Source organism: Xenopus tropicalis, chromosome 5 (assembly GCF_000004195.4).
Source record: "Xenopus tropicalis strain Nigerian chromosome 5, UCB_Xtro_10.0, whole genome shotgun sequence".
Classification (NCBI taxonomy): Eukaryota; Metazoa; Chordata; class Amphibia; order Anura; family Pipidae; genus Xenopus; species Xenopus tropicalis.
In genome coordinates, this window is record NC_030681.2 from 89646396 (window position 1) to 89672632 (window position 26237).

A 26237-nucleotide genomic window follows, 5' to 3' on the forward strand; every position below is an offset into this window, starting at 1 on the left:
TATTTTCGCTAGATTTGATCTGTCGAGTGTTATTGAAAACTATGGAAAGCCAACAATGGAAGGCTTCAAAGCCAGAGCTGTTTTCGTGGCATTTGAGAAATTTTTTGGCCGAAAATTTTGTGACTTTCGGAGCGCAATTGCACTATTTTCGCACAAACGATAAAAGCAGTCGAGACATTTTAGAACTACTGAAATTATTGTGGTTACTTTGAATTTATACAATATTTAGTTTCAAGGCAGATACAACTTTACAGATTTAAAAATAGGAATCTTGCCTTGTGGCAGCAGCGCCCCTGGATTAAACGCTACTTAAATGTACAGGATAGTTTTCTATTCACTGGCTTTGTATGGAAATGCTGATTTTAGTCAGCATATATATTTACAGTAGGATAAATATATACAGGAAGTCAACAAAACTGGACTGTGTATTTTAGATTCTAATGTTTGCAATGTTGTATGATAATTATGAAATTCAAATTTTAAGCATCAAAGAGAGAGAGAGAAACAAAAACAGGTTGTATTACGTGGCATCATGAAGAATGTAATTGAAGATGGGATCCAGGGTCTTGTAGAACGCTTTTGAAAGTACCTAAAAAGTAGAAAATGTATCACATTCCAACATTGCAGGTATTATATATTTATTAACCATGTGTTATCTGGGATCATCAGGATACAATTATACTTAGGGGAAGATTTATCAGTGTTCAAGTTTGTTTTGTTTTTTTTCATGAATTGAATTTGAATTATGAGTTATGTTTTATTAACTGCAAAAAAACAGAAAACTCTAATATAATAATTCGTCATCTAGCATCTAACAAGCTTTAAAGTTTCTATAGAAGTCAATGAGAGTTGTCCTAGGCAAAGTCAAGCCATATTTTCTAACTCAGGCTGTTATGTGTTTTCAAAGGCGAGTGTTATAGTCGTGAAGATTTGCATCCCAGCATACAGGTGAAATGTATTCCCAGTCGTGCATTGTTTATAAATATTTAATGGAGAATTGCCTTCTTCTCCTCTGACAATATATATATTTTTTTCGATAAGAAGCAATAGTTCAGAATGTGAATATCTACACATAACAGATATTGTAAAGTTATTTTTTTTTTACTTGTAAATTGTAATGCCTCTACACCTTTAGAATTAAAAGTATCAAGAGATATTAAACTGGGGCAAAATGTGGGTTGATAACTGAGAAGCAAGCAGGATGCAGGCATTCATACTCACAGCATTTTCTTGTTGATTTCTTCCATCCAGCCAAACTTTAGAAAGGGGTTTCCAACCAAGCGCTTCCCCTTCTATATACAAAATTCCCTATTATAAAACACCAATTAATATAAAGGAATGCAAAGAACAATAAATTGTCATGCCCCTATCCCCCACCCATGCATACTGGGGTTTTTTACCTGACATGAAGAGTAGTGGCATTCAATAGCAGACGAGTGCAAAGAAGTTGAATAGCTTTTACACATCTCTTACTACTGTGCATGTTAAAGCAAATCATCTAGCCAGTACCCTATTCTAAGCTGATAGGCTAGACTTACTTCCCTACAAACAGTGGCTACAGGGTCCTGTAAAAAAACTAACCAACACCCATGCTGGGCACAGTGTGTAGAGGTGCAACAACTTTATATACTGCCCCCCATAAAATGGCTCAGTAATAAAACAAATACAGGGCCAGATTAGATTTGATGAGAAAAGCTTACATTCTATTTTAACTTCAGATTTTCTCATAATTCCCATAATGAAATTCAGTGAGAAAAACTATATATAAACCTGCTGGCTGGTTGCTATGGGTTACTGGTCCTGGGCAAACTTAGTGCCATTACTTACATAATCCCTTTATTCTGTAACAGGGCAAAGAAGTGTAAAGCAAGACACTGGCTAATTGTGAATGCCTGTTCATTACAAAGTAGCACAAAACGAATTTAGTGCACTGCTGTACATTCCCGTACTTACAGCTTTTGTCAGAGTTGCAGGTGAAGCCAGCTGTAAATCAGTTGTTTCAAAAATCAGCTTTAGATTGTCAGGGACTTCCAAGTGATCACCATTGCTAAGGTGCAACTCCTTCAAATAAATGAAGGCAAAGACAAGATTGGAACATTAGACATTTTATTTAATAGATGTAAAATCCAGTGTATCATAATTTGCTATAGGGCCTTTCATTTTTCTTTTTCTTTCTGCTTTATATACATGTTCAGTACTTTTATTTAGTTCATTTCATAAAACCATTCTTAAAGGGGTTGTTCACCTTTGAGTTAACTTTAAGCATGATGTAGGGAGTAATATTGTGAGACAATTTGCAATTGGTCTTTGTTTACTATTATTTGTAGTTTATTTCTATTTCTGTTCAGCAGCACTCCAGTTTGGAGTTTCAGCAGCTATCTGGTTGCTTAGGTCCAAATTACCTTAGCAACCAGGTAGTCATTTAAATGTGAATCTGCTATATGAATAGGAGAGGACTTGAATAGAAAATAAGTAATAAAAAGTAACAATAACAATAAAACTAACCTCACAGAGCAATAATTTTTTGGCTGCAAAAGATGCAAAGAGTTAGAAGAAGGCGGCAAGTAATTCAAAAACTATAAAAAATAAATAATGAACACCAATTAAAAAGTTGCTTAGAATTGGCTATTTTACAACATACTTAACGTAAAGGTGAACCACCCTTTTAATAATATGTTATACTGTGATGTTCCTATGAGGATGAGATACTCTCAATGTATTTCGTATTAGCCTTTTAATAGAACAAATTAATTGCAGAAATTAATACATAAATTAATAATTGCAATAAAAAAGGAATTTACCTTTTCAGGTCCCAGAACACTGTTAAAATTGTCACACCAGCTGGAACTAAGCTGCCCATCAAACCACAGCCAGGTGTTGTTGCGACTCTAGAGGTAAGTAAACACAGTATTACAATGAGATATTGGGACTCATACTTTTTTGGTGTACTAAAAAATAATGTAAACATTAAATAAACCCAATAGAATTGTTTTTCCTTCAATAAGAATGAATTATATCTTAGCTGGGATCAAGTATAAAGTACTGGTTTATTATATACTTATTTGTAAGTTAAAAAGTTAATTGTAAGTTAAAATGATTACTCGTATAGCTCTCTTCCAAACATAGGTTACAATGCCATCTTCCCAAATGCCTGACGTATTCTGACTGCCAAACATCAGGTTGCTCTGGTCCACACTTAGGGGGTTTATTTTGACAAGTTTATGAGTTGGCTCCTCTGGGGACACTTGAAGGTGATTAAGGGCCTGCACAAGAGCTCTGATGCATGAACTTTTTCCAGAGGCTGGAGGTCCTGCCACAATTATACCTAATGAAAGACAACAATAATAGTCAGTGCATATAAAAATAAAAAATTATTAACTAAGGGGGTGATTTATCAACATTCAGATTAAAAAATGTTTGCACTAAAACTTCCAAAATTTGAGTTATGGTTCGAAAACATGACTTTTTGGTATTTAGTAATTGCAAAAATTCAAATTGAAATTTTCATTTCAAAAGTTCATGTAGAAGTCAATGATTTCCAAGACTATATATAGGCCCTGCCAAAAAGCAGAGTGTTTTTTACAGGTCATGGAACTTAATGTGATTTATAATATCCTCATATTTTACAAAAGGGGTGTTATTTTTATAATATGCAAGTTTAAATAAGGGAGGACAAGTACTAGTCAAATTTTGGCCAGTAGCTTTGTTCCATGGTGCGTTTAAGATATCACAGCGCTGCGGAATATGTTGGCGCTTTATAAATAAATGTTAATGTAATGTAATATTGTTGTCCTTTGGTGGAAATTTATCCAAGCCAATTAAATAGCTGTGTAGATTAGCTGAAACATGTCTAATTTAATAAGAACATATAACATGCTTCAATGATTAAATAGGGGATAATCCAAACTATAAAAAGAAAATTAAAAAGTGCATTGGCCTGAATGAATCATTTAATAAATTATATTGTGAATGGATTTTATTTCCACAACAATAGATTATAGATTTAATAGCTGAGATCTTTAATAGGAGGTATGGGACCTATTATCCAGAATATTCAGGACCTGAGGTTTTCCAGGTGTGGGGACTTTCCATAATTTGGATCTCCATACCATAAGTTTATAAAAAATAATTACAACATAAATTAAATTGCCTCTAATGAGGATTGACTGTATCTTAGTTGGGATGGATTATGATTTGCAAAAAAGGAAATAATATTTAAAAATATGCATTTATTTGCTTAGAATGAACTGTTTCGGAGAACACCTTCCTGTTATTTTGTAGCTTTCTGGATAACTGTTTTCCACATAATGGACCCCATCCCTGTATTATTCATTGCTGTATTTGTGTTTTTTAATTCAGCTACTATATATAAACAAATAAGACTCTCACCAGGTACTACTAGAGAAAGATTATAGAACTGTTTCACTTTGTTCAGCCATGGAGAATGAGGAAATAATTGATTTTCCTCTGCTTTTACGGCAATAGCTCTTTCCAACTCCTTTTGTGAAATCTGCCGGGCCCCTTGTGGGTCATACATTCCCATAAATACATCTCCAACGATTTGCTTGAATACTAGAAAATTCTGTAATGGTAAAATCAAATTTCAACTTATTGACAGTCATACATAGTAGGATATTTGCATTTAATAGCTTTAAGAATGTATAAGAAGTTATAAATTATGAATTCAATAACAACTTTTATGGCATAATTAGGAAGGGGTGTAAAACGATTCTGAAATACCAAACAGTACCACTTGGTACATCATGTACATTTTTAATTATTATTCATAAGCCCTTTGCCTTCAATGGACTATGTCAGGTTGTATATAAATAGTATAAAATAATAACTTTTGGACTTGTTTAGCCAACATTTTACATCCTTACAAACCTGTACATCCTATGCCTGTATAATAAAAATTCTTTAATTAGATATAAAAAGATATGCCAAGCTATGACCCAGTCAGTAAGACAGTTTTGTACTCACACTGCCAGTCATTCTCGGGCCTACAACATCATTCAGTGCATCAGCTACTAGTACATGGCTTTCCTTTGCAGCAGCCAGAGCAGGGTTGGAGGAAACAGATTTCTTTTTCTTGTCTGAGCTGTTACTAGTTTTGAATGTGGTTGCTGAACCTGAAATATATATGAAAATGGCACAATTATGATTTCTTTTTCTTTTCTACCAGATTGCAAAGAATAGATTTAGAACCAAGGTAGTCATGTAAAATTTAACATTTTCTATGCATGTTTCTAATTACTCCATATATTTCTTCTTACAAAGTTTTAAAGTGTACCTGTCACTTACACAAAAAACCCTTTGTTAATAAAGGTCTTTTGCAAATTAAATATGAAACCCCCATTTTTTTTTTAATTAAAACATCCATACCTGTTAAAAATGTATTTAAAAATGAGGGTATGTCCCGTATGTTATCACTTTTTTATTCTGCAGTTCCTAGATGTCACTGCACTACTCACATTCTCCTCACAGTCTATAATTGCGTATCCTGTGCATGGGCATTAGGTCCCCCATTCTGGTACATGCACAAGATTGGGGTGATACAAAACTTGCCTTAATAACAGTGTGTCCAAAATGGGCCCACAACCTGCTTGCTGTGAATGTGAATTCCAAGACTGAAGAAAGTACAAAGTAAATGATCTAGATAGCATAAGTAAAATTTATTTTGGTAAACTAACATGATGGAAAATGATTTGGAATTAATTCTTTTGGTGATAGGTCCCCTTTAAATAACCCATCTCTACTCTGTAGAAACTGTATTTCTGTATTGCTTAGTCACTCTCCTTCACACTGCCTAATAATCCAGACAGTAATTAGATAACTTAATTACCTCTGAACCACAAACTGTAACAAGATTAATTCATGTGAAATGGAGTATCCTTATTACCAGGATAATGACAAATCATTCTCTAGACATATCAAGACCACACATTATTAGTTACAAGGAATCATATATACAGTATTGTCCTCTTTGCATTTTAAGACAGTTTCTGAAAGTTTTTTTTGCAAAAAGACTTATTGGGAACATGTGCTACAAGGGAAACCTTGCCTGTCTTGTTGGCACAATAAACACTTTTTCACAAGATAAGTAATGATGAGCAAATTTTTTCACCAGGCATGGATTTGCAGCGAATTTCCACATTTCGCCATTAGAGAATTGTTCTGCAAAACTTCCATGTAAATTCGCTGCAGAAAAATTTGTTGTGCGGAAATATTTTTTGTCACGCGTCAAATTGCCTGTGGTTGCGTCAAAATGGGCGTGGTCCCGTCAAAAAGGGGAAGCGGACACGTCAAAAAAGGGCGCAGTTGTGTCAAAATTGGGCGCCGTCACATCAAAAAGTGCAAGCGGCAAAAAAATTTGACGCGGGTGACAAAAAAAATAGACACGGGCAACAAAAAAAATTCGCAAATTTTCTTGCCGAATTTTATGGCGAAGCGAAACGGGACAGATTCGCTCATCACTAAAGATTAGGTGTGCTGCAGCGTGTTTGATTTTACATGTGCTACAAGGGAAACGAATACCTAATTTTTACCTTTATTTATAGTTTCCACTACACTGCTTATCTTGTTTGTGAGCTGTAGTTCCTACAGTCAAGTAAAATATCTCAAAAAACATATAATTATCAAAGTAAATGAACATCAGTCATACTTGTTATATATGGTGCAAGCTGTTGGTAAGATGTGGCACTGCTAGAACGAGAAACCTTTCCTCCCTCTGGCTCGGAATTACTCAGCTGACTGTTACCATCCTTCTGACTTTCACGTCTCTGATACGCTCGCAATATCACCTCGATCATCGACTGCAAAGTAAAGCAGTGTAGGTAGTTCTCAGCTCTACTGAAAAGTAAGCAACATAAAAAAAATCATGTTGTAGGTTTTTATGATTAGCAATTTATAGTATTGCTTTTGTAGTAATAAATCCACTGAATTAGTAAGAAGTAATAAGCAATATTGCTATATACACAAAACACAGCAGAAAAGGACAGCACCCAGTAAAGCCACATTATCAGACAACAGGTATCAATTTTTGATTTGTGTTCATATTAAAAGACCGCAAACATTTACTGATAAAAATAAGGATTCATTTTTGTAACTAGAAAAATGCTGATAAAGTTACTAGGCGACAACAAGCATGGACCAACCTGTTTCACTGAGGTGCAAGCATTTGGTTTTACTTCTGGGTATTGTATTCAGTGAGTAAGCACCTCTTGACTTTATTATTATTGGAATTTATGAAAAAAACATTATGTCAAAACAGAAGAAATACAAGTATTGTTAATGGAAAGATACAGTTTACTAACAGTTGCTCTTTGACCAGTTCTGAAACAAGCTGAAGTCTTGTAGCCAAGGCTTTTGGGCTCTTAAAACCAAGGCTGGTAAGTTTGGCCCTCAGAATAAAGGTGATATCTGGAGAAGCCAGAGAGACAGCTCTGAAGAGTGCCCGTACTTCACTGGATAGGTTCTGAAACCCTGCATTCCAGGAGACAGTGAGGAACAGGTTGCAATTCCTGTCTGCCGTAATCTAAAAAATAAAAAAACAAATTGAAAAGATATCAATAATGTATCATGTCGGTTGGGACGTTAAAGGACTGAACCAAAATTAGTCCTAGCATGCTAGCACAATCCTCAATATTCTGTGAGGTGCATGGCCAAAATACATGTAGTTAATTGCAATGGACAGCGAGTTGGTGCATAACACTAACAATGATTACACCTGGGTGCAAAAGCAAATATAGTACAATAAAGCAAAGAAGGTTCAGCACTCACAGGATTTAAATTATTTGAAAAAAGGATACATTTTATTACAAAATATGAAAAAAAAACATTACAGACCTCAGCGTTTCAGTCCTCCACAGGGACTTTCATCAAGAGGCAGAGAAAAGACAGTACAAACATCTCTCACTATCATGACCTATAAATCTACTCACCCAGTGACCTTTAAATCTACTCACTGGGTGTTGCCATCCATTTCTGGGTGCTTTTTGACGTATGTTTGGGGTCATTGCCCTGCTGGAAGACCCAAGATCTCGGACGCAAACCCAGCTTTCTGACACTGGGCCCTACAGTGCAACCCAAAATCCTTTGGTAATCCTCAGATTTCATGATGCCTTGCACACATTCAGGGCACCCAGTGACAGAGGCAGCAAAACAACCCCAAAACATCATTGAACCTCCCCCATATTTCACTGTAGGTACTGTGTTCTTTTCTTTGTATGCCTCATTCGGTTTTTGGTAAACAGTAGAATGATGTGCTTTACAAAAAAGCTCTATCTTGGTCTCATCTGTCCACAAGACGCTTTCCCAGAAGGATTGTGGCTTACTCAAGTACATTTTGGCAAACTGTAGTCTTGCTTTTTTATGTCTCTGTGTCAGCAGTGGGGTCCTCCTGGGTCTCCTGCCATAGCGTTTCATTTAAATTAAAATTAAATTTAAATGTTGACGGATAGTTTGCGCTGACACTGATGCTCCCTGAGCCTGCAGGACAGCTTGATTTTCTTTGGAACTCTCTTCCGTCCACGCCCAGGAAGATTAGCTACAGCGCCATGGGTTGCAAACTTCTTGATAATGTTGCGCACTGTGGACAAAGGAAAATCTAGATTTCTGGAGATGGACTTGTAACCTTGAGATTGTTGATATTTTTCCACAATTTTGGTCCACAAGTACTCAGACAGTTCTCTTCTCCTCTTTCTTTTGCACAGACGCACAATGCAAAGACTAAGTGAACATCTCTCCTTTTTATCTGCTTTCAGGTGTGAGGAAGAGCACAGTTGGTGCTCGAAAGGTTGGATCTTTTTCAATAAATTATTTTTTGTTTTTCCTAAAGTCCCTATGCGTGCGGCACTCTGTTTGTTTATTGCACATTTTTGACCAGCACCTAGGGCATTTGATTGTCTGTGCTCCTTTAGTTTATATATATATATATATATATATATATATATATATATATATATATATATATATATATATACATAGCTGCAGTAGAAAGCACTCACGGCTTCAATTGTTCAAAAATATCAAAAAAGTTTTATTGCTCCACACTCACATTTGATGTGGAGCAATAAAACTTTTTTGATATTTTTGAATATGTGAATATTTTTGGTGAGCACCCGGCGTGTGGCCTGTGATTGGTGAGTGCCGTCAGTGGAACAGATATATATATATATATACATATATATATACAGTATATATATATATATATCTACATATATATATATACATACAGTATATAAAAGACACATGCAACTCTATTACAGTGACATCCCTAGCAGCATTTCAATGATAGGACTGTGCAAGTTGAGATGTCAGTAGTGCCTCTCCCATGTTTTTAAACTGGAGAGTTCATAACTGCAAGTTGGAGGCAAAGCTTTATAGGACTGTAAGAGAAACCTAGCCTTTATTTATTTTTTGTAACTTAAAGTTTTCATTAAGAGAAACCAATTTACATACATCATTTTTCAATTTGCAGTGTAAGACTTGTTTGAAGTGAATAAAAGATTAGAAATTTGAACATGAACTAGTTGGAAAGAAAAAGGGGGAGATGAAGGCAATAAATAGTAGAAGAAAAGGGGGTTAAAGGAGAAGAAAGGAAAAGAAGAGTTTATGGATTTATGGATTTCCATTTGCTGGCTAGAGCCAGTCGGGCTGCAGTAAGGACATGATTTGCTATGATCTGGGACTGTCTGGAAAGCTCAGGAAACAAGAATCTCTGGGAAGCTCAAGAAAGTAAGTGGGCTTTTAGGTAAGGGAAGGGTTGTTAGTGTTGTAAGTAACTGGGCTATCTCATCCCAGAAGTATGGTATCCTATTGCACGTCCAAAATATATGGAGAAGGGATCCTACTTCTATAACCTCTCCAGCAAGTGTCAGGATGGTCTGGTTACAATGTATGTAGTTTATCGGGTGTGTGGTAGCAACATGAGTACTTTATAGATATTCTCTCCTTGCCTTAAAGTGCAATAGTTTTTTGGCTGCTGGGGTTGGTGACCCCCTTTTTAAAGCTGAAAAGAGTTAGAAGAATAAAGAAAATAACTCAAAAACAATAAAAACTAAAACATGCAGTATACCATAAAAATCATGCCCTTTAATCTTAATTTTCAAAGTAGCAGTATACTTTTGTACCACTAAGTGGCACACCAGACTTCTTATAATTCAGTAATGTATTTGTGAAGGAAAAAAAACATTATGCACTATATATTACTATATATACTGTTTTTATGTAGGAAAATTGTACAACAGGAAAGTTATGGGATTAAATAAGCAAGACTGGCGCATACCAGTGTATAGAAATGACAATTTGCATGCTTTATTTCTAAAAGCAGAATTATGGTAACATAATGAAATAATACAATTATAATAACCAGTAGCAGCAGTGGTTTGTATGGCAAAATGTTTGGTGTGTGTTAAGTTAATAAATAATTAAAGAATCTCCAATAATGTTCAATAATGTCAATGTTCATATAATTATATGTGTAACAGACAAGGATAGCAAGGACTGGGTTAAAAATGTTAGTGGTCCAAAATCTTACCTATTCACATATTTCCCGCAGGTTTGCAATAAAAGACAGAGATATCATATAACTTTTTAACAATTCTAGGAAAATCCTTCTTTTTAACATAGTATGTATACATATCAGCAAATACAAACCTTGAATTCATCTTGTAAGGTGGTCGTGGAAAGTCTGGCTTTTAATGAATCATAAAGGGTTTGGGCACCATTCATTACAACTGACACAGCTATCTTGGGCAGAAGTTGGAAGTCATCAAAGCAGCACCAGCAGCCATCCTATATAACAAATAGCACAGAAAATGCAAAAAGTAAAACATAATAAAAAAAAAGGAGATATAAATTATTTAGCAAATGATGGAAAATACATATTGGACAAATATTGGAACTATTCTTTTTCAACAAATCCAATCTTATTGACCATATTTGTAATGTTATTATCTTATTTCAGTTCAAGTGTTTCAAGTGTTGGCTAGTTAACATCAGATTAGTTCACGATTATTTATACAGATATCAGATCCCTTATCAGGAAACAAGTTATTCAGAAAGCTTTTAATTATGGGAGGACCATCTTCAATAGACTCAATTTAATTCAAATAATTCAAATTTTTAAAATTTTTTTCCTTTTTTTCTGTATTAATAAAACAGTATCTTGTACTTTATCCCAACTTAGGGGCACATTTACTAAATCCGTTGCGCATTCGCCTATTTTTTTTACCAGGCGCGAGTGAAATTTCACTGGTGAAGAAGCTCAGCGTTAGCAAAACTTCACGTCTCTTTGCCGAGCTAATTGTCGCTCAGGTGAAGAAGTACTAATACGGTAATTCACTAAAGGGCAAAATTTTCTCTTCCTTCCCCTTTTCGCTCAAATACATTTCACCAATTTCTAGCATGCGTTTTTTCCTGTTTACAGTGTTATTCTGTATATGCGTTGTTAATATTAAACCTATTTTCATTAGCACAGCAGCGTACCTGGCCTACATCTTCTTAGCAACTGAACGGTCTAAGGGTCTTACCGCCAACATGGAGCCTGCTTGCACAGTTTAAGCAGATTTCCTGCTACCACCAACTGCATGCGCAAGCAGGGTCTGTGTCAGTGGTGAGATCCGAAGACCATTCAGTTGCTAAGAAGGTGTTGGCCAGGTACGCTGCTGCGCTAATGAAAATAGGTTTTATATTAACAACGTTTATACAGAATAACACTGTAAATAGGAAAATCTCACTTAAATTGCTAAGAAGATGTTGGCCAGATACGCTGCTGCGCTAATGAAAATAGGTTTTATATTAACAACGTTTATACAGAATAACACTGTAAATAGGAAAATCTCACTTAAATTGCTAAGAAGATGTTGGCCAGATACGCTGCTGCGCTACTCTGCATTTTTAGATAGGGGTTAGCGATAGGGACAGTTGTTGAACTTAGAAACTATACGATAAGGGAAGGGTGAGGGGGGTCGAGGCTGATAGTTAAGGGGGCTTTTATAGCCCGGAGGTATAGTTCTCCTCTAAATGAAATCATCAAATGATTCCAAATAAATAATATTCTCTTAACCTGTTAATTGTTATGATTAATTAAATTCATTAACATGTGTATACTGTTTGTCCAGGTATTAATGCACTCAGAAATTTCAACCCCTGTTTTAATGTTGTTATTGAACTGTAACAATATTTTTTTTTTCTGCATCTGACTTTGTTCTTACTGCATCTGATAAGAGAGTTAGCCTTTTGGTTCCATGGGCATTTAAAAAAATAATTGGGCACTTTCACCAAGTTCAGCACCATCAATAATAAATACACATATCTGTCCTGTATATAGCTACTGATTTCAATTAACACTAGCTCACATATGCTAGCACATTTTCATTAAAAGATAAGTACCACCAGAGAAAATTCTCTAGAGAAAAGTACGTGTTGGCAAAAAATCTCTAGCAAAACTTTTAGCAGGCGAGGTATGTTGATCAAAATGATAGAAAAATACCGAGGTCCCAAGCTTTCTGTATTGGTTTATTTTTTTTAAATGAAAAATGTTAATATAAGGATGGGTCCTGTACCTTTAAGACCTTTTGAGATACCATCATTTTGAATCTATTTAAACATTTAAATGTTAAATGCACCCTTTCTGACAAGCCTGTAACACATTCCTAGTTCAGCCAATGGAATTGTACATCTCAGTGTTCCCCTAGCAGCGTGAGTGAGTGCCTTGCTCAACATAAACATTTAATTGATTTGTTTACTCAAAACTCTTACTTGTAAAAATGTAAAGTGATTTAGAAAATAGAACACAAACAAAGGCTCTCTTGCCTACACTACACAAATGTAAATGATCTGCCTGGCAAAATCATTAAAATATAAAAAAAATTGAAATAACATTTTTAACTAAATAATATTAGTAGAAGAAACATTGTGTGTATGAGAAGGCAGACAAATCCTCTTTAAGATGGTTGCATTAAGCTATTTAGCCTCTAAACCTATTTCCATCATATCATTTAATCCATAGCTAGGATCTCCAATCTGTGCCACACAGGTACTTGGTGTTAACTACCAGCCAGTGTCTGCCTCGCGAGGAAACGTTGGGCAACTTTGGTAAAATGAAGCGCAGCTTATTTTATCCCACCAGTGATTTACTTTATTGCCTATGTTAAAGTATTTTATATCCATATATAAATAATTTTCTTGGTATGTTTTTCTAAGTAATTGTGCTAAGGTGGACTTGTTATACTTACAAGTACAGCTCCATTCAATACTCTTCTAAGAACTTGCATTTCTGATGTAGGAGAGCATGAGAAGAGGAACAGGAAGTTTCCCAGCAAGTAAGATAAGCCCTGAACAGAATAAAAAATGTATACTGAACAAATATAAATATAGAAAACAATATTGTTCCCTATGACCTTTCTTACAAAGCAAAGTACATGCAAAGTACAATGCCCTGGCCAGCTCAGTACACTCGTTGGTGCCATTTATCAACGGTTTGGAAGAGTTATCTCATTAAAGCAATAAGCCTGCTCCAAGTAATACCAAAAAGCACAACATCAATTAAAGGGCAACTATGCAATACTCCAATGGTTCTCTGACCCACTCAGTTCAATCCTTCTTGAAGCTTTGACCTTTGATCAATGAACATAGTCATTTAGCCACAGTAATAATATCTAGGAAAGCAAAGTTTCCACCCTAAATCCTATCCTTAACTGATGTTAATAGTCGGCTTTCAGGTGTATCTAGAAGAGCAAATAGGAATTCTCACATAATCTTACCCTAACTGGCCTTTAGGCTCAGCCCCTTACCCCTGCCCCCCAACCAGGGGGACAAACACCACAGTTTAAAAACCACTGCCTTATACTAATGTTTTCTAGGTGTTAAAATAGTAAGTTTAACATTTATATATACTGTACAAGGCTGCAGGGTATGCTCAGTTCAGTGTGAACTTCACAGTTAACCCACAATTATTAGAGATGTAGCGAACTGTTCGCCGGAGAACTAATTTGCACGAAAATCGGGTGTTCGCAAGTTCGCAAGTTCGCGAAATTTTAGCGATGTTCTCAATTTTGGGTTCGCCTTAGCTGGAGCCAAATTTTGACCTCTCACCCCAGAGCCAGCAGATACATGGCAGCCAATCAGGCAGCTCTCCCTCCTGGACCACCCCCGGACCACTCCCTTCCATATATAAACCGAAGCCCAGCAGCCATTTTACATTCTGCCTGTGTGTGCTTGATGAGTTAGCATAGGGAGAGAGCTGTGCAGGGGTTTGAGGGACAGTTTAGGTAGCTTTGCTGACTAGTAATCTACTTTCTACTGCTCTGTATGTAGCTGCTGTGGGCAGCTGTCCTTCTGATCTCATCTGCTGTAACCCAATAGTCCTTGTAAGGACTGCTTTTATTTTCTGATTACTCTTACTCTTCTTTTCATTGTGTACTGCAGCTCCGTCTGTGTGTGTTGGAGACAGGTGTGCTGCTCATAGTAGTGCACTAAGCACCAACCACACATGCACATCATTTTTTTTTATTTGTGTTTTTTTACTTTGCTACTGTAATTTATAGAGCCGAGTGCTATTAGTCTAGCTGTGGGGGACTGGTGTGCTGCTCCTAGTAGTTCACCCCCAGCACCAACCAGAGATCACTTTTTTTATTATTAAATTTTTTTTTTATTTAACTTACTGTTCTTTAATGTGTCCAGTGCTGTTTGCTGTTATTCATAGTAGTGCACCAAACACGTTACACATATATTCCGTATCCACTACTGCGGCGTTTTGTCTTTGCATGTGAACCGGCTGTAACCTTTACACGACTTGATTGGCATGTAGACGCCGGACGTTTTAAAGCAGTTTATTACACAAGTTTAGAAATGTAGTGTGATTTCTGCCCTTTACAGCACAAAACGCAACGCTGTGTCAACAACGTATTTTTCAGAGAAATTTTTGCCGTTGATCCCCCTCCTGCATTCCACTGTCCAGGTCGTGGCACCCTTTAAAAAACTTTAAAATCAGTTTTCTGGCCAGAAATGGCTTTTCTAGTTTTTAAAGTTCGCCTTCTCATTGAAGTCTATGGGGTTCGCAAAGTTCGCAAAAGTTCGCACTTTTTGGCGGAAGTTCGCGAACGGGTTCGTGAACTATTTTTGTGAGGTTCGCTACATCTCTAACAATTATTACTAATTATGCATATATTTTAGTTTTGGACATACCTTTATTGTCTCAGTTTTACCAACACCTCGATCTCCAGTTAGGACCACACCATTTATTTGTTGCAGAATCTTAAAAGACATATATATATTAATTGTAAGTTGGTCTCTGACAATTGTGTGCCACTGAACACATTTAATTATAAGTTTAATATAGAAATTAAATCAGAAAATGTATTTCAGGCAATATCTTCTAATATATACAGCTGACTCAATGGAAAGTTACATTTAAGCTGGCTATTTGGTTAGACAGTTAACCATACTGCCCAACCATCTGGACATGAACACCAGGTCAGAGGTGTATAACCAATCATCACATTTTGGAAATTGTAATTTGCTTCATACCTCTGCACAATGCATCAATGACAATGGAAAGGTGGCCATGCATATACTGTATATGGTTACATTGATCAGTTGAAAACCAGAGTATTGGCTGTCTTTAGATCCAAACTAAACAGCTACTATGTAAAAGCCACTGCAACATATTTGCAATAGGTCCTTTCACGCCCATGAAAACATTCTATAGAGCAGAATTTGATCATGTTCACTTTAAGATGTCTCCCAATGACTAGAAAAAATGGCTTTTTCCCTTTTAAATTGCTTTTTCATAAGGAATCCATTTTATGGTTGGGGTAGTGAACAAACTGGAGGCTTAAAAATGTGTCCCCTTTTGTAGGCTCATTTCATTTTTTGTGTCTTATTTGGTTATATCTATGTCTAAAGTGTTCAGTATAACTGTGTATGTTTTGTAGGCCCTTGCTGATGTGTCTCCACTGAAAAGAAAACATAAGCACTCAGCTAACAATGGGGATTATTTAGCAAAGGACAGAAAGCAAATGACTCAGCTTGGGGCAACTTTCCATTGCATTGATTTGCATACTATTTATCAAAACAAAGGAACACAAAAGCAACAATATAACCCCACATAACACAGAATGCTCTACAAACACTGACTTAGTCACCCTTATTGCATAATAAGGTGTCTATGTTTCCTGTAACTCCCCCAGCCCATTAATTATGACTTAGATCTCCATCCTGAAAAATCAGTGCTTGATACTGAATAGATCTACACTGCAAAAGTATTTTTAAGTTCTACAAAGGGTATTCTTTTAAACAATTAAAATATGTGCAAAAATGTCACTGCAAATATTCTGTGATATTAATCAAAGAAGAGGGTGAAGTTATTGTGGAACATTTTTAGCAAACTTTGCATTAAGTCTAGAAGCCCATGACAGATTTTCTTTCAAAGAGCAGACAAGTAAATGTTACCTGCTGTTATAAGCTTAGTAACATAATATTCAGGCCTATACAGTATATTTCATTATGATATTTTCTAGTAAGGCAGGCTTGCAATTTATGATCATAAATCCACACCAAAATTCATTTAAAATTCATTATTTTATATATATATATATATATATATATATATATATATATATATATATATATATATATATATATATATATATATATAGTATATATGCACAAAATATGAATGACATAGGCCAGGCAATGTTCATTGATCATTCTGTTTTTGTTTGTATGTAGCAAGTGAGATAGTATGCAGCACTGTGATTAGCTAAGATGTAGACTCACACAACCCCCTGCATTCTATACAGGATTACAAGAAATTAATCAGTGGTTACCTGTGATATTTTCAGAAAACATTTCTCTGTTGTCGGATTCATAATCATAGGGATTTTTGCACCATAAAACTCACAACCATAGCCATACTGTGCATCTAGTATATGTATCTCAGATTTTAATTTACCATCTGTTAAGAAGCAAAGAAAATATATTATTTAGTGTCAGATTAGAGCATTACAAAAATATTTACTGCTGAAACTCTCTGTGTTTACGCAAGCCACATCTTTTTAACAATTGAATTTCCTGTTTTAGTACCCCTATTAAGTAAATGATTATAACAATGAACACATCAGTAAATTACATTTTGGCCAAGTTTAAACTAATTTGAGATAACAGCCTGCTCAGAATAAATAAGCATGTAAATAAAGAATAATATTTTTGGGACATTTACATCATTTTTGTCAGTAACAAAAATCAGATGCAAAAGAAAATCATTAAAAATGCTGCACAGAAAAACATTAGCAAATTAGATCACAATAGAGTACATACACATGGGTGCACACACACAAAAAAGGATCCCATTAAGTATATTGATCTTGCTTAACCTAATTACGAATGCCTGTTTAAAGGGACAGTTTGAGTTTTTCGCTGACTTAGTATCTGTATATATATATATAGAGAGAGAGAGAGAGAGATTTTTTGTGGAATGGTGTTTAGGATTTAATACTTCAATATAAAATAAAATGTGTTTAAAATTATGATTTAAACCTAAAGGTAGTGAACCTTCCAACACCTTTGCCTAAGTAAAAACATTAGGGGGTATCAAAGTCTCCCTAATGTCAGCAACACTTCTGTTGCTTCTAGGGTTTCAGGATACCTGTATTTAATTAAAAAAAAAATATATGTCCCTTATGAGAGGGGATATGGGCTGATACTGGACTAATTGTGCTATGAACCTGGCTAAAGAGACTACATCTAGTTAATATAGTTGCTGGTACTACCTGCCAATATCACAGTCAAGTGTATTCATTAATAAGATAAAACAATTTGTCCAACAACATTTTCAAATACTGGGCCAGATTCAGTTCAGTGAGAAAAGTTATCTTTTGGTTTATCATGTGAAAAATCATGGAGGAGATTTAATTTAAGGAGATAAATTTTGCTCCAAATTCAGTTCCAGTTTTTTTCCTATGAAGTTCAACAAAATTTTCACGTGATAAACAGTGAGAACTGAGAACTGAATTGCATCTCAAATTGAATCTGAACTGAATCTGGCCCATTGCTTTTTACCTTTTTCTTTGAGATAAAACCTTGCAGTTCTCTTCCAATCAAAATCAGATATGTCACAGATTTTATGGGAAGTAATGTTCTCCATGACATCACGGAAATAAAGTGCTTGCTAAAATAAAAACATAAAACACAGAGGTATTATAAAGAAAATACAATCCATCTTTCTATATGTTAGGTTTGTTCTGATAAACACAGAAAGTATTGTGTTCACATGCAACTTCAATAGCACACACGTGTAAAGGTATACTAACACGTAGCACAGTGATCCCTGTCGAATGCCATACCTTACAAACACTGCCCTTTCATAAATATCAAAGAACTGTCATTTTTTTCATACATCTGTGCCTTTGGATGTTGAAAGCTGGTGGGGGCTATAATCCAGCAAAAAAATGTATGTATGTTTTTGTGTGTATTTTAGCATTGTATGTATGAAATAATTTACTGGCAGAAGTTGTATTTATATTTATTTTTATATTACATCACTACATAGTATCTCTGGCAAAAAAAGAGATTTACCGGTAGGTAAGGTTACATACCATTATCATATTTTCTAGCTTTATCCTCTCACAATGAGAAATGGGCTCTTCTGTGTTTTTCCAGTGCCCTTTTGTTGTGACACTGGACAGTCTGCCGACCATTCCAGAATATTTCTTAAGGGCACGAGACAAAGCTTTGCGATCCAGTTTCATTTCAGTAATAGTGCTTTCGCAATCCCATGTCCATAAGTAAAACAACCCAAGAACAGCAATTTGTGTTGGGTACTGTTGTGGAAAAAAAAAGCATTTAATAAAATGTATACAAATATAATTTTTTTAAACACGCCTTCATACCTTGCAGTGCAGCACCATAGCTTGCATAGGAGTCAATATATATTAGTTATTTAAAAATAAAAATTAAATTAGTGGATAATCAGTGTGTTTGCCAGTATTTATGCATAACATTGGCAAAAATCCCACCAACTGACTCGAGAACACTTAGGGGCACTTTTACTAACCCACGAACGGGCCGAATGCGTCCGATTGCGTTTTTTTCGTAATGATCGGTAATTTTGTGATTTTTTCGGCGTCTTTACGATTTTTGCGTAAAAACGCAAGTTTTTCGGCGTCTTTACGATTTTTTTGCGTAAAAACGCGAGTTTTTCTACGTCTTTACAAAAGTTGCGCAAAGTCGCGATTTTTTCGTAGCGTTAAAACTTGCGCGAAACGTTGCGCCTTTTAAGTTTTAACGCTACGAAAAAGGCGCGACTTTGCGCGCAAGTGTTAACGCTACGAAAAAATCGCGACTTTGCGCAACTTTTGTAAAGACGCCGAAAAACTCGCGTTTTTACGCAAAAATCGTAAAGACGCCGAAAAAATCGCAAAAAATACGAAAAAGTCGCAAAATGTTCGTTTCCAATCGGAATTTTTCCAATTCGGATTCGAAATCGTGTCTTAGTAAATCAGCCCCTTAAACTGAACCATGATTTTAAATCCTGTCTCACTAAAATGGATCCTGTCCCAGTCTGTGTAAAAAGAACTGTTTCTGTGTGTTGTTTAGGCTATATACTGTATATGTGTAATAAGTGTAATACCTAAGAGCTATGAATATCCTCTTCTAATGATGGTGATCAGATGCCGCCCCCATTCCTCAACCCCCTCCCCTCAGGATCGCGCGCATGCACACTTCCATTTAGTTCACATACCGAGCACAGGGGACAGGAAGCGCTGAAGTTTTCTGTGCTCCTGTCCCCAAGTGCTCCATATGTGGGCAAAGTTTAGGTACGGCTGGGAGGCATGCCTCCCCTAAATTTGTGCCGCCCTAGGCCCGGGCCTTTTGGGACTCGCCACAAATCCAGGCCTGAATATCCTGTAAATTATATCTTTATAAATAATGCTTAGTGATTGATTAAAATTGGTGCTTAGTAATATAATTTGTGTCACATGAGTCATTGAAACTTATGACTTATATAAAAATGCTCAGCCTTTGGTGTTGTGCATTTATATGGTCATATATATATTTCAGTGACTTCATCCTATAACATCTTTGTATTTTCCAATAATGGCTACATTATTTACTATAAAGTTAACCCTAATATTGGCAGAGTAATCCAAGTGCTTTTTCATTAATATCATATCAAAACTAGGGTCCAGGTGATGCCTATGAAAATCAAGTTAAAATAAAAAATAAGATAAGCATCCATGATACATATAAAGGCATATTTATTATGCTGTATACAACAAAATTCACAAAAAAAATGGGGTAAAAAGCTGTGTAAATTTCACTGTACAAATGCCAGATTTTACACCATTATTTTATTTAAGTTCAAGCATAAAAAATAACACAATTTTGTACATGGCAAAGCCTGGCGATATGTGGTGAATTTTGTCGCTGTTTTTTACACAGCATAATAAATAGGCCCCATACAGTAATCTTGTGATATGGAGCATTCCATTCAATGTTTTTTTTTTGTGTTCTTGAAACAGTAAATGTTATGACAAAAGCAAGCTCTGTAGGTGCATTCCAGATAATCCTGAAATGCAGCCAAGTCATGTAAAGCAAGTATTCATAGAGCCCACTGAAAAGCTGAAAGCAAAAAAGTATTATATACACTGACATACTTAAAATGTAAAGAACAATCAGATGTGTTGTGCTACTGAACTAAGGTTATGATCTGCACCATCTGGTATTAATGCTTCAGAAGTGCTTCCAAACACAAACTCGTTTAGTACAATTTTTATACTATATTTTCAAACTGGTTTTCCTTCATACTATGTAGCGGTAGATTTTACTCTTGTAAATTAGTGGTAACATATATTTTTGGGGATTATACAATCTTTATTTCCTAGCAGAATGAAAGTCATGGGTTCCTTACATATCCTTAGACAGTATGGTATAGCTTATTGTGTGCACTAAACATTCTTTCCCTTGACGTATGCATGCATAAAATTGTTGAATAAATGACACTGAAATTGTCTTCAACTGATAAAACTTTATTTATGCAAGCAGACTAGACAGGCCTTGCTGTCATGTATGGCTAATGTACATTTAATGTGATCAATCCTTCTATTACAATAACAAATCATATGAGGTACCTTCTCTGTCCATTCTTCGATAGTCATTCCTTTATTAATGTCATCAACCACCTGACTGATTTTGTCATTTAATGAAATACACAGTGCACTCTGTAGCTTACTGAGCCATACTCCTATACCAGACCCAATGGCGATCTACAAGTGTACACAAAAAAACTGTTATTTGCCATTCAAGATTGCTCACAATGATACAGAAGGATTCATATGTTAAAAGGCAGAAAAAAAGCAGCCACAAATCATCTTACGTTTAACAGAAAGCACAGAACCCTAAATAAATATTGATTGGGCAGGAGATACAAAGTGGAATAACTGCAGGAAGTGACTATTTAAAATGTATGAGATGAGCCTTCATCTGCTGTCATTTAATACACAATAATTAATATTTTATGAAAAGGTCTTCTAAAAGTCCATATAATATGGGTGACATTAAATATTTAAACATGAAAATGAACCATTTACAGTAGGGGTCCCCAACCTTTTTTTACCTGTGAGCCACATTCAAATGTAAAAAGACTTGAGGAGCAACACAAGCGTGAAATATGAAAATAAGGAATATTATTGACTATTTGGTACCCCCTATGTCAGTGATCCCCAACCAGTGGCTCGTGAGCAACAAGTTACTCCCCAACCCCTTGGATGTTGCTCCCAGTGGCCTCAAAACAGGTGCTCATTTTTAAATTTCTGGTAAGGGGGCAAGATTTGGTTGCATAAAAACCAAGTATAATGCCAAACAGAGCCTCCTGTAGGCTGCCAGTCCACATAGGGGCTATTAAGTAACCAATTATAGCTCTTATTTGCACCCCCAGGAACATTTTTTCATGCTTGTGTTGCTCCCCAACACTTTTTCCATTTGAATGTGGCTCACGGGTATAAAAGGTTGGGGATCCCTGCCCTATGTGGACTGGCAGCCTACAAGAGGCTCTGTTTGGTAGTACAACTGGTCTTTATGCCAATCAAAACTTGCCTTCAAGCCAAGATTTAAAAAATAAGCACCTGCTTTAAGGCCACATGTTGCTCATGAGCCACTGGTTAGGGAGATAACTGATGTACTGATTTTACAGTATGTAAAATGTTTATTACAGTATTAGCTCCTCCCTAATACCAGGAACAAAAAATGAAGGGGCTTGTAGGATGATAGCCAGGTCTATATTACACCATGGAGCTATTCCTGTAAAATCAGTACTTTATTGACATAACAGGTGTCTTCTATATACATTAAATATGAATATGAAAAACATTTTAATAGGAGGAACAAACATACATATTTTGTTCTATTTTTCAATTTTTTTCATATTTTTTTATCTATTTAGGCCAATATACCTGTTCATTTAACTGAAGAGTTTCACCCTCGGCTGCTGTTACAGCTACAGCATTTATGAGCTTTTTAGGTTCTTTGTATTGAATTGCTGGGTTTCTTTCAGACGATACTCCTCCCTGTACAAAAACATTAAGATTTCAGAGTGAAAACGAAGAGAAAATCCACATTGTGCTATATTTAGTATAGGAGGAGCTAACAGAAGTGGGTGGAGATATTTGCAAAATGACATCAGTTAATAGTATGTGAGACCAGAAAAGCCAATCAAGGCTAAGCTAATGAAGGGTTATTGATGGAATGCAGATTGCACCTGATCACAATAATAGACAGAGAGAATGGAAAAGACATTTAAAAAAGCCCTATTTGCTACATCACCCTTAAAAATTTAATTCTGGGTTAAAGCATGTTGACATAATAATGGATCATTTCATTGTTAGTGTTCTAGCAAAGCAAGGTAGGTTAAAAACCACATCCCTGATGATAAGAAAGATGTCTATCGCAATGTACTTTCCATAGCAGGGCAACAACAAACATATGTTTGATTAATTATGTAACACAATAGAAATGAATATTGCAGTGTCATCTGATGAGAGCAATAAAAAGGATAATGGAATAAAAAGTAAACCATTAGTGTAGACTAGAAGTGTATTTATGTATAAGAGCATATCCAATTACTATAGGATATAACCAGCAAAAGCTACACAATTAGCCATCTACCTCTTACACTTCTGTAGCATAAGCAGTTCATTGATTAGACTTTGTGAATGGCCCCAACATTTGCATCAGGGTACTAATGTGGAAAAAATAACTTACAGACTTAAGAGATCTTTGGAAAATACTTTCAGTGTCTGTGACATGAGTTGTACTTCTTACAGAAAGCCAGCCCTCTTTTCCAGATCTAACACTGAAATAATCAGGTATGGGGCCAGAAAATTCCACTTGTTCTTCTTCAGGGTTTTCACTTTCCTCATCTTCCAGCTCCTCCACTCCTATAGATGAAACACCGCCAAAAAGTGACCTACAAAGTAAGGTTTCATATTAATTCATGTATGTTAAATTGAAAGTGCATCTTAGTTAGAAACTGTCTTTTTGTACTTTTGACTGCCTTGCTCCCTGGGCTTCTTCACTCTCACTTTCTTCTCATCTACTTCTTTCTTACTTTTCTTGCTTTCTTTGTAAATGTTACTTTTGGTGTTTTATTGCAACAGAATAAAGATCAACTTTAAAAAATAAAGTGTAAGAACAAAATAAAACAAAAAAAAAGTAAAAATATGAAATAAATCTGGTCTATCCTAAAAACCGGAATCCCAATAAATGTGAAATCAGCCGATACATATCCAGTTTTCGTTCTTTAGAAATTCTGAGCGCTTGTAAAGAAGCCTGCTGTTTATGACTAATGGTACACATTGCACTTCTTAGCTTGCCATGTTTCAGCCAGATAAAAAAACAGCGCAAATTACCTCCTGTGACTCATTGAGTGTAAAATATCTAAAACCTCCGGAACTGAACTGGAAAGTTGAAGAAGTGCAGATGGAAATGTAATTATATAAATACAATTTGTAGCAGCTGTTATATAGAGCTATCTCTGGAACAGTGAAATAATTGCACTTTTTCCTATAGCTCATTAAAGGGCCATTACACTTGATATAGTTACATAGTTAGTTACATAGTTACATAGGGTTGAAAAAAGACCAGTGTCCATCAAGTTCAACCCATCCAAGTAAACTCAGCACACCTACCAATCTATACACTCACATACATAAACTATAAATACAACCATATGTTCATATGTACTTGTCTAATGGACAGAGGTGAGCATACACCTACTTTCTTTTTTCCCCTCACGTATATGAAGTTGTTACCAATTCAGCCTAAACTTTTCTATAACCCTTTTTATGTCCTCTCAAAGCCCTTCTGTTGTGTTATAATCTGTTTACAAAGAGCTTACATGGGGAGTAGCCTAGTACAAAGTGACATTGTCAAATGTAATTGGGGGAGTCTGAATGGCTGAAGTTGGGTGGCAATAATTAAATTATACAGGCATACCACTAAAGGGACAATTGAGTTTTCACAGCTTGTAAGATATACTATAAAACTATGTGATTATAGGTATTGTCTGGACAAATCACAACTCTGCAAGAATATTTAGCATTTCAATGTGATAGTGTATATTTATGAATATATAAAAATATTGTTTGAAAGTTGGAATAGCTGTGATTTTTTATAAAATAGGACAAAAAACCCCACAAAAAACTAGACAAGTTAATGGGATTTCAAGCAACTTTATTTTATTTTTTCCCAGTTTAAAGGGGACATACAGTGGCTTGCAAAAGTATTCGGCCCCCTTGAACTTTTCCACATTTTGTCACATTACAGCCACAAACATGAATCAATTTTATTGGAATTCCACGTGAAAGACCAATACAAAGTGGTGTAAACGTGAGAAGTGGAACGAAAATCATACATGATTCCAAACATTTTTTACAAATAAATAACTGCAAAGTGGGGTGTGCGTAATTATTCAGCCCCCTTTGGTCTGAGTGCAGTCAGTTGCCCATAGACATTGCCTGATGAGTGCTAATGACTAAATAGAGTGCACCTGTGTGTAATCTAATGTCAGTACAAATACAGCTGCTCTGTGACGGCCTCAGAGGTTGTCTAAGAGAATATTGGGAGCAACAACACCATGAAGTCCAAAGAACACACCAGACAGGTCAGGGATAAAGTTATTGAGAAATTTAAAGCAGGCTTAGGCTACAAAAAGATTTCCAAAGCCTTGAACATCCCACGGAGCACTGTTCAAGCGATCATTCAGAAATGGAAGGAGTATGGCACAACTGTAAACCTACCAAGACAAGGCCGTCCACCTAAACTCACAGGCCGAACAAGCAGAGCGCTGATCAGAAATGCAGCCAAGAGGCCCATGGTGACTCTGGACGAGCTGCAGAGATCTACAGCTCAGGTGGGGGAATCTGTCCATAGGACAACTATTAGTCGTGCACTGCACAAAGTTGGCCTTTATGGAAGAGTGGCAAGAAGAAAGCTATTGTTAACAGAAAACCATAAGAAGTCCCGTTTGCAGTTTGCCACAAGCCATGTGGGGGACACAGCAAACATGTGGAAGAAGGTGCTCTGGTCAGATGAGACCAAAATGGAACTTTTTGGCCAAAATGCAAAACACTATGTGTGGCGGAAAACTAACACTGCACATCACTCTGAACACACCATCCCCACTGTCAAATATGGTGGTGGCAGCATCATGCTCTGGGGGTGCTTCTCTTCAGCAGGGACAGGGAAGCTGCTCAGAGTTGATGGGAAGATGGATGGAGCCAAATACAGGGCAATCTTGGAAGAAAACCTCTTGGAGTCTGCAAAAGACTTGAGACTGGGGCGGAGGTTCACCTTCCAGCAGGACAACGACCCTAAACATAAAGCCAGGGCAACAATGGAATGGTTTAAAACAAAACATATCCATGTGTTAGAATGGCCCAGTCACAGTGCAGATCTAAATCCAATCGAGAATCTGTGGCAAGATCTGAAAACTGCTGTTCACAAACGCTGTCCATCTAATCTGACTGAGCTGGAGCTGTTTTGCAAAGAAGAATGGGCAAGGATTTCAGTCTCTAGATGTGCAAAGCTGGTAGAGACATACCCTAAAAGCCTGGCAGCTGTAATTGCAGCAAAAGGGGGTTCTACAAAGTATTGACTCAGGGGGCTGAATAATTACGCACACCCCACTTTGCAGTTATTTATTTGTAAAAAATGTTTGGAATCATGTATGATTT

The 26237-nt window shown here is 36.0% G+C and overlaps 1 protein-coding gene across 2 annotated transcripts in view; it reads right to left on the reverse strand.

Moving 5' to 3' along the window:
• The window catches only part of LOC100497007 (dynein gamma chain, flagellar outer arm), a 123151-nt gene that overhangs the window by 46631 nt on the left and 50283 nt on the right, over positions 1-26237 (reverse strand). Inside the window, exons 39-56 of one of the 2 annotated variants that reach the window (XM_031902025.1) lie at positions 23266-23470; positions 22458-22571; positions 21138-21272; positions 18603-18827; positions 18067-18175; positions 16836-16963; positions 15193-15261; positions 13242-13340; positions 10660-10797; positions 7317-7537; positions 6665-6849; positions 4984-5132; positions 4390-4582; positions 3102-3325; positions 2802-2888; positions 1954-2061; positions 1222-1308; positions 525-589 (exon numbers count right to left, since the gene is read on the reverse strand). In XM_031902025.1, coding sequence (XP_031757885.1) covers positions 525-589; positions 1222-1308; positions 1954-2061; positions 2802-2888; positions 3102-3325; positions 4390-4582; positions 4984-5132; positions 6665-6849; positions 7317-7537; positions 10660-10797; positions 13242-13340; positions 15193-15261; positions 16836-16963; positions 18067-18175; positions 18603-18827; positions 21138-21272; positions 22458-22571; positions 23266-23470 — 2541 coding nt within the window. Of the gene's footprint in view, positions 1-524; positions 590-1221; positions 1309-1953; positions 2062-2801; positions 2889-3101; positions 3326-4389; positions 4583-4983; positions 5133-6664; positions 6853-7316; positions 7538-10659; positions 10798-13241; positions 13341-15192; positions 15262-16835; positions 16964-18066; positions 18176-18602; positions 18828-21137; positions 21273-22457; positions 22572-23265; positions 23471-26237 lie in introns of both variants that reach the window. The other variant, XM_031902024.1, reaches the window with a different exon arrangement.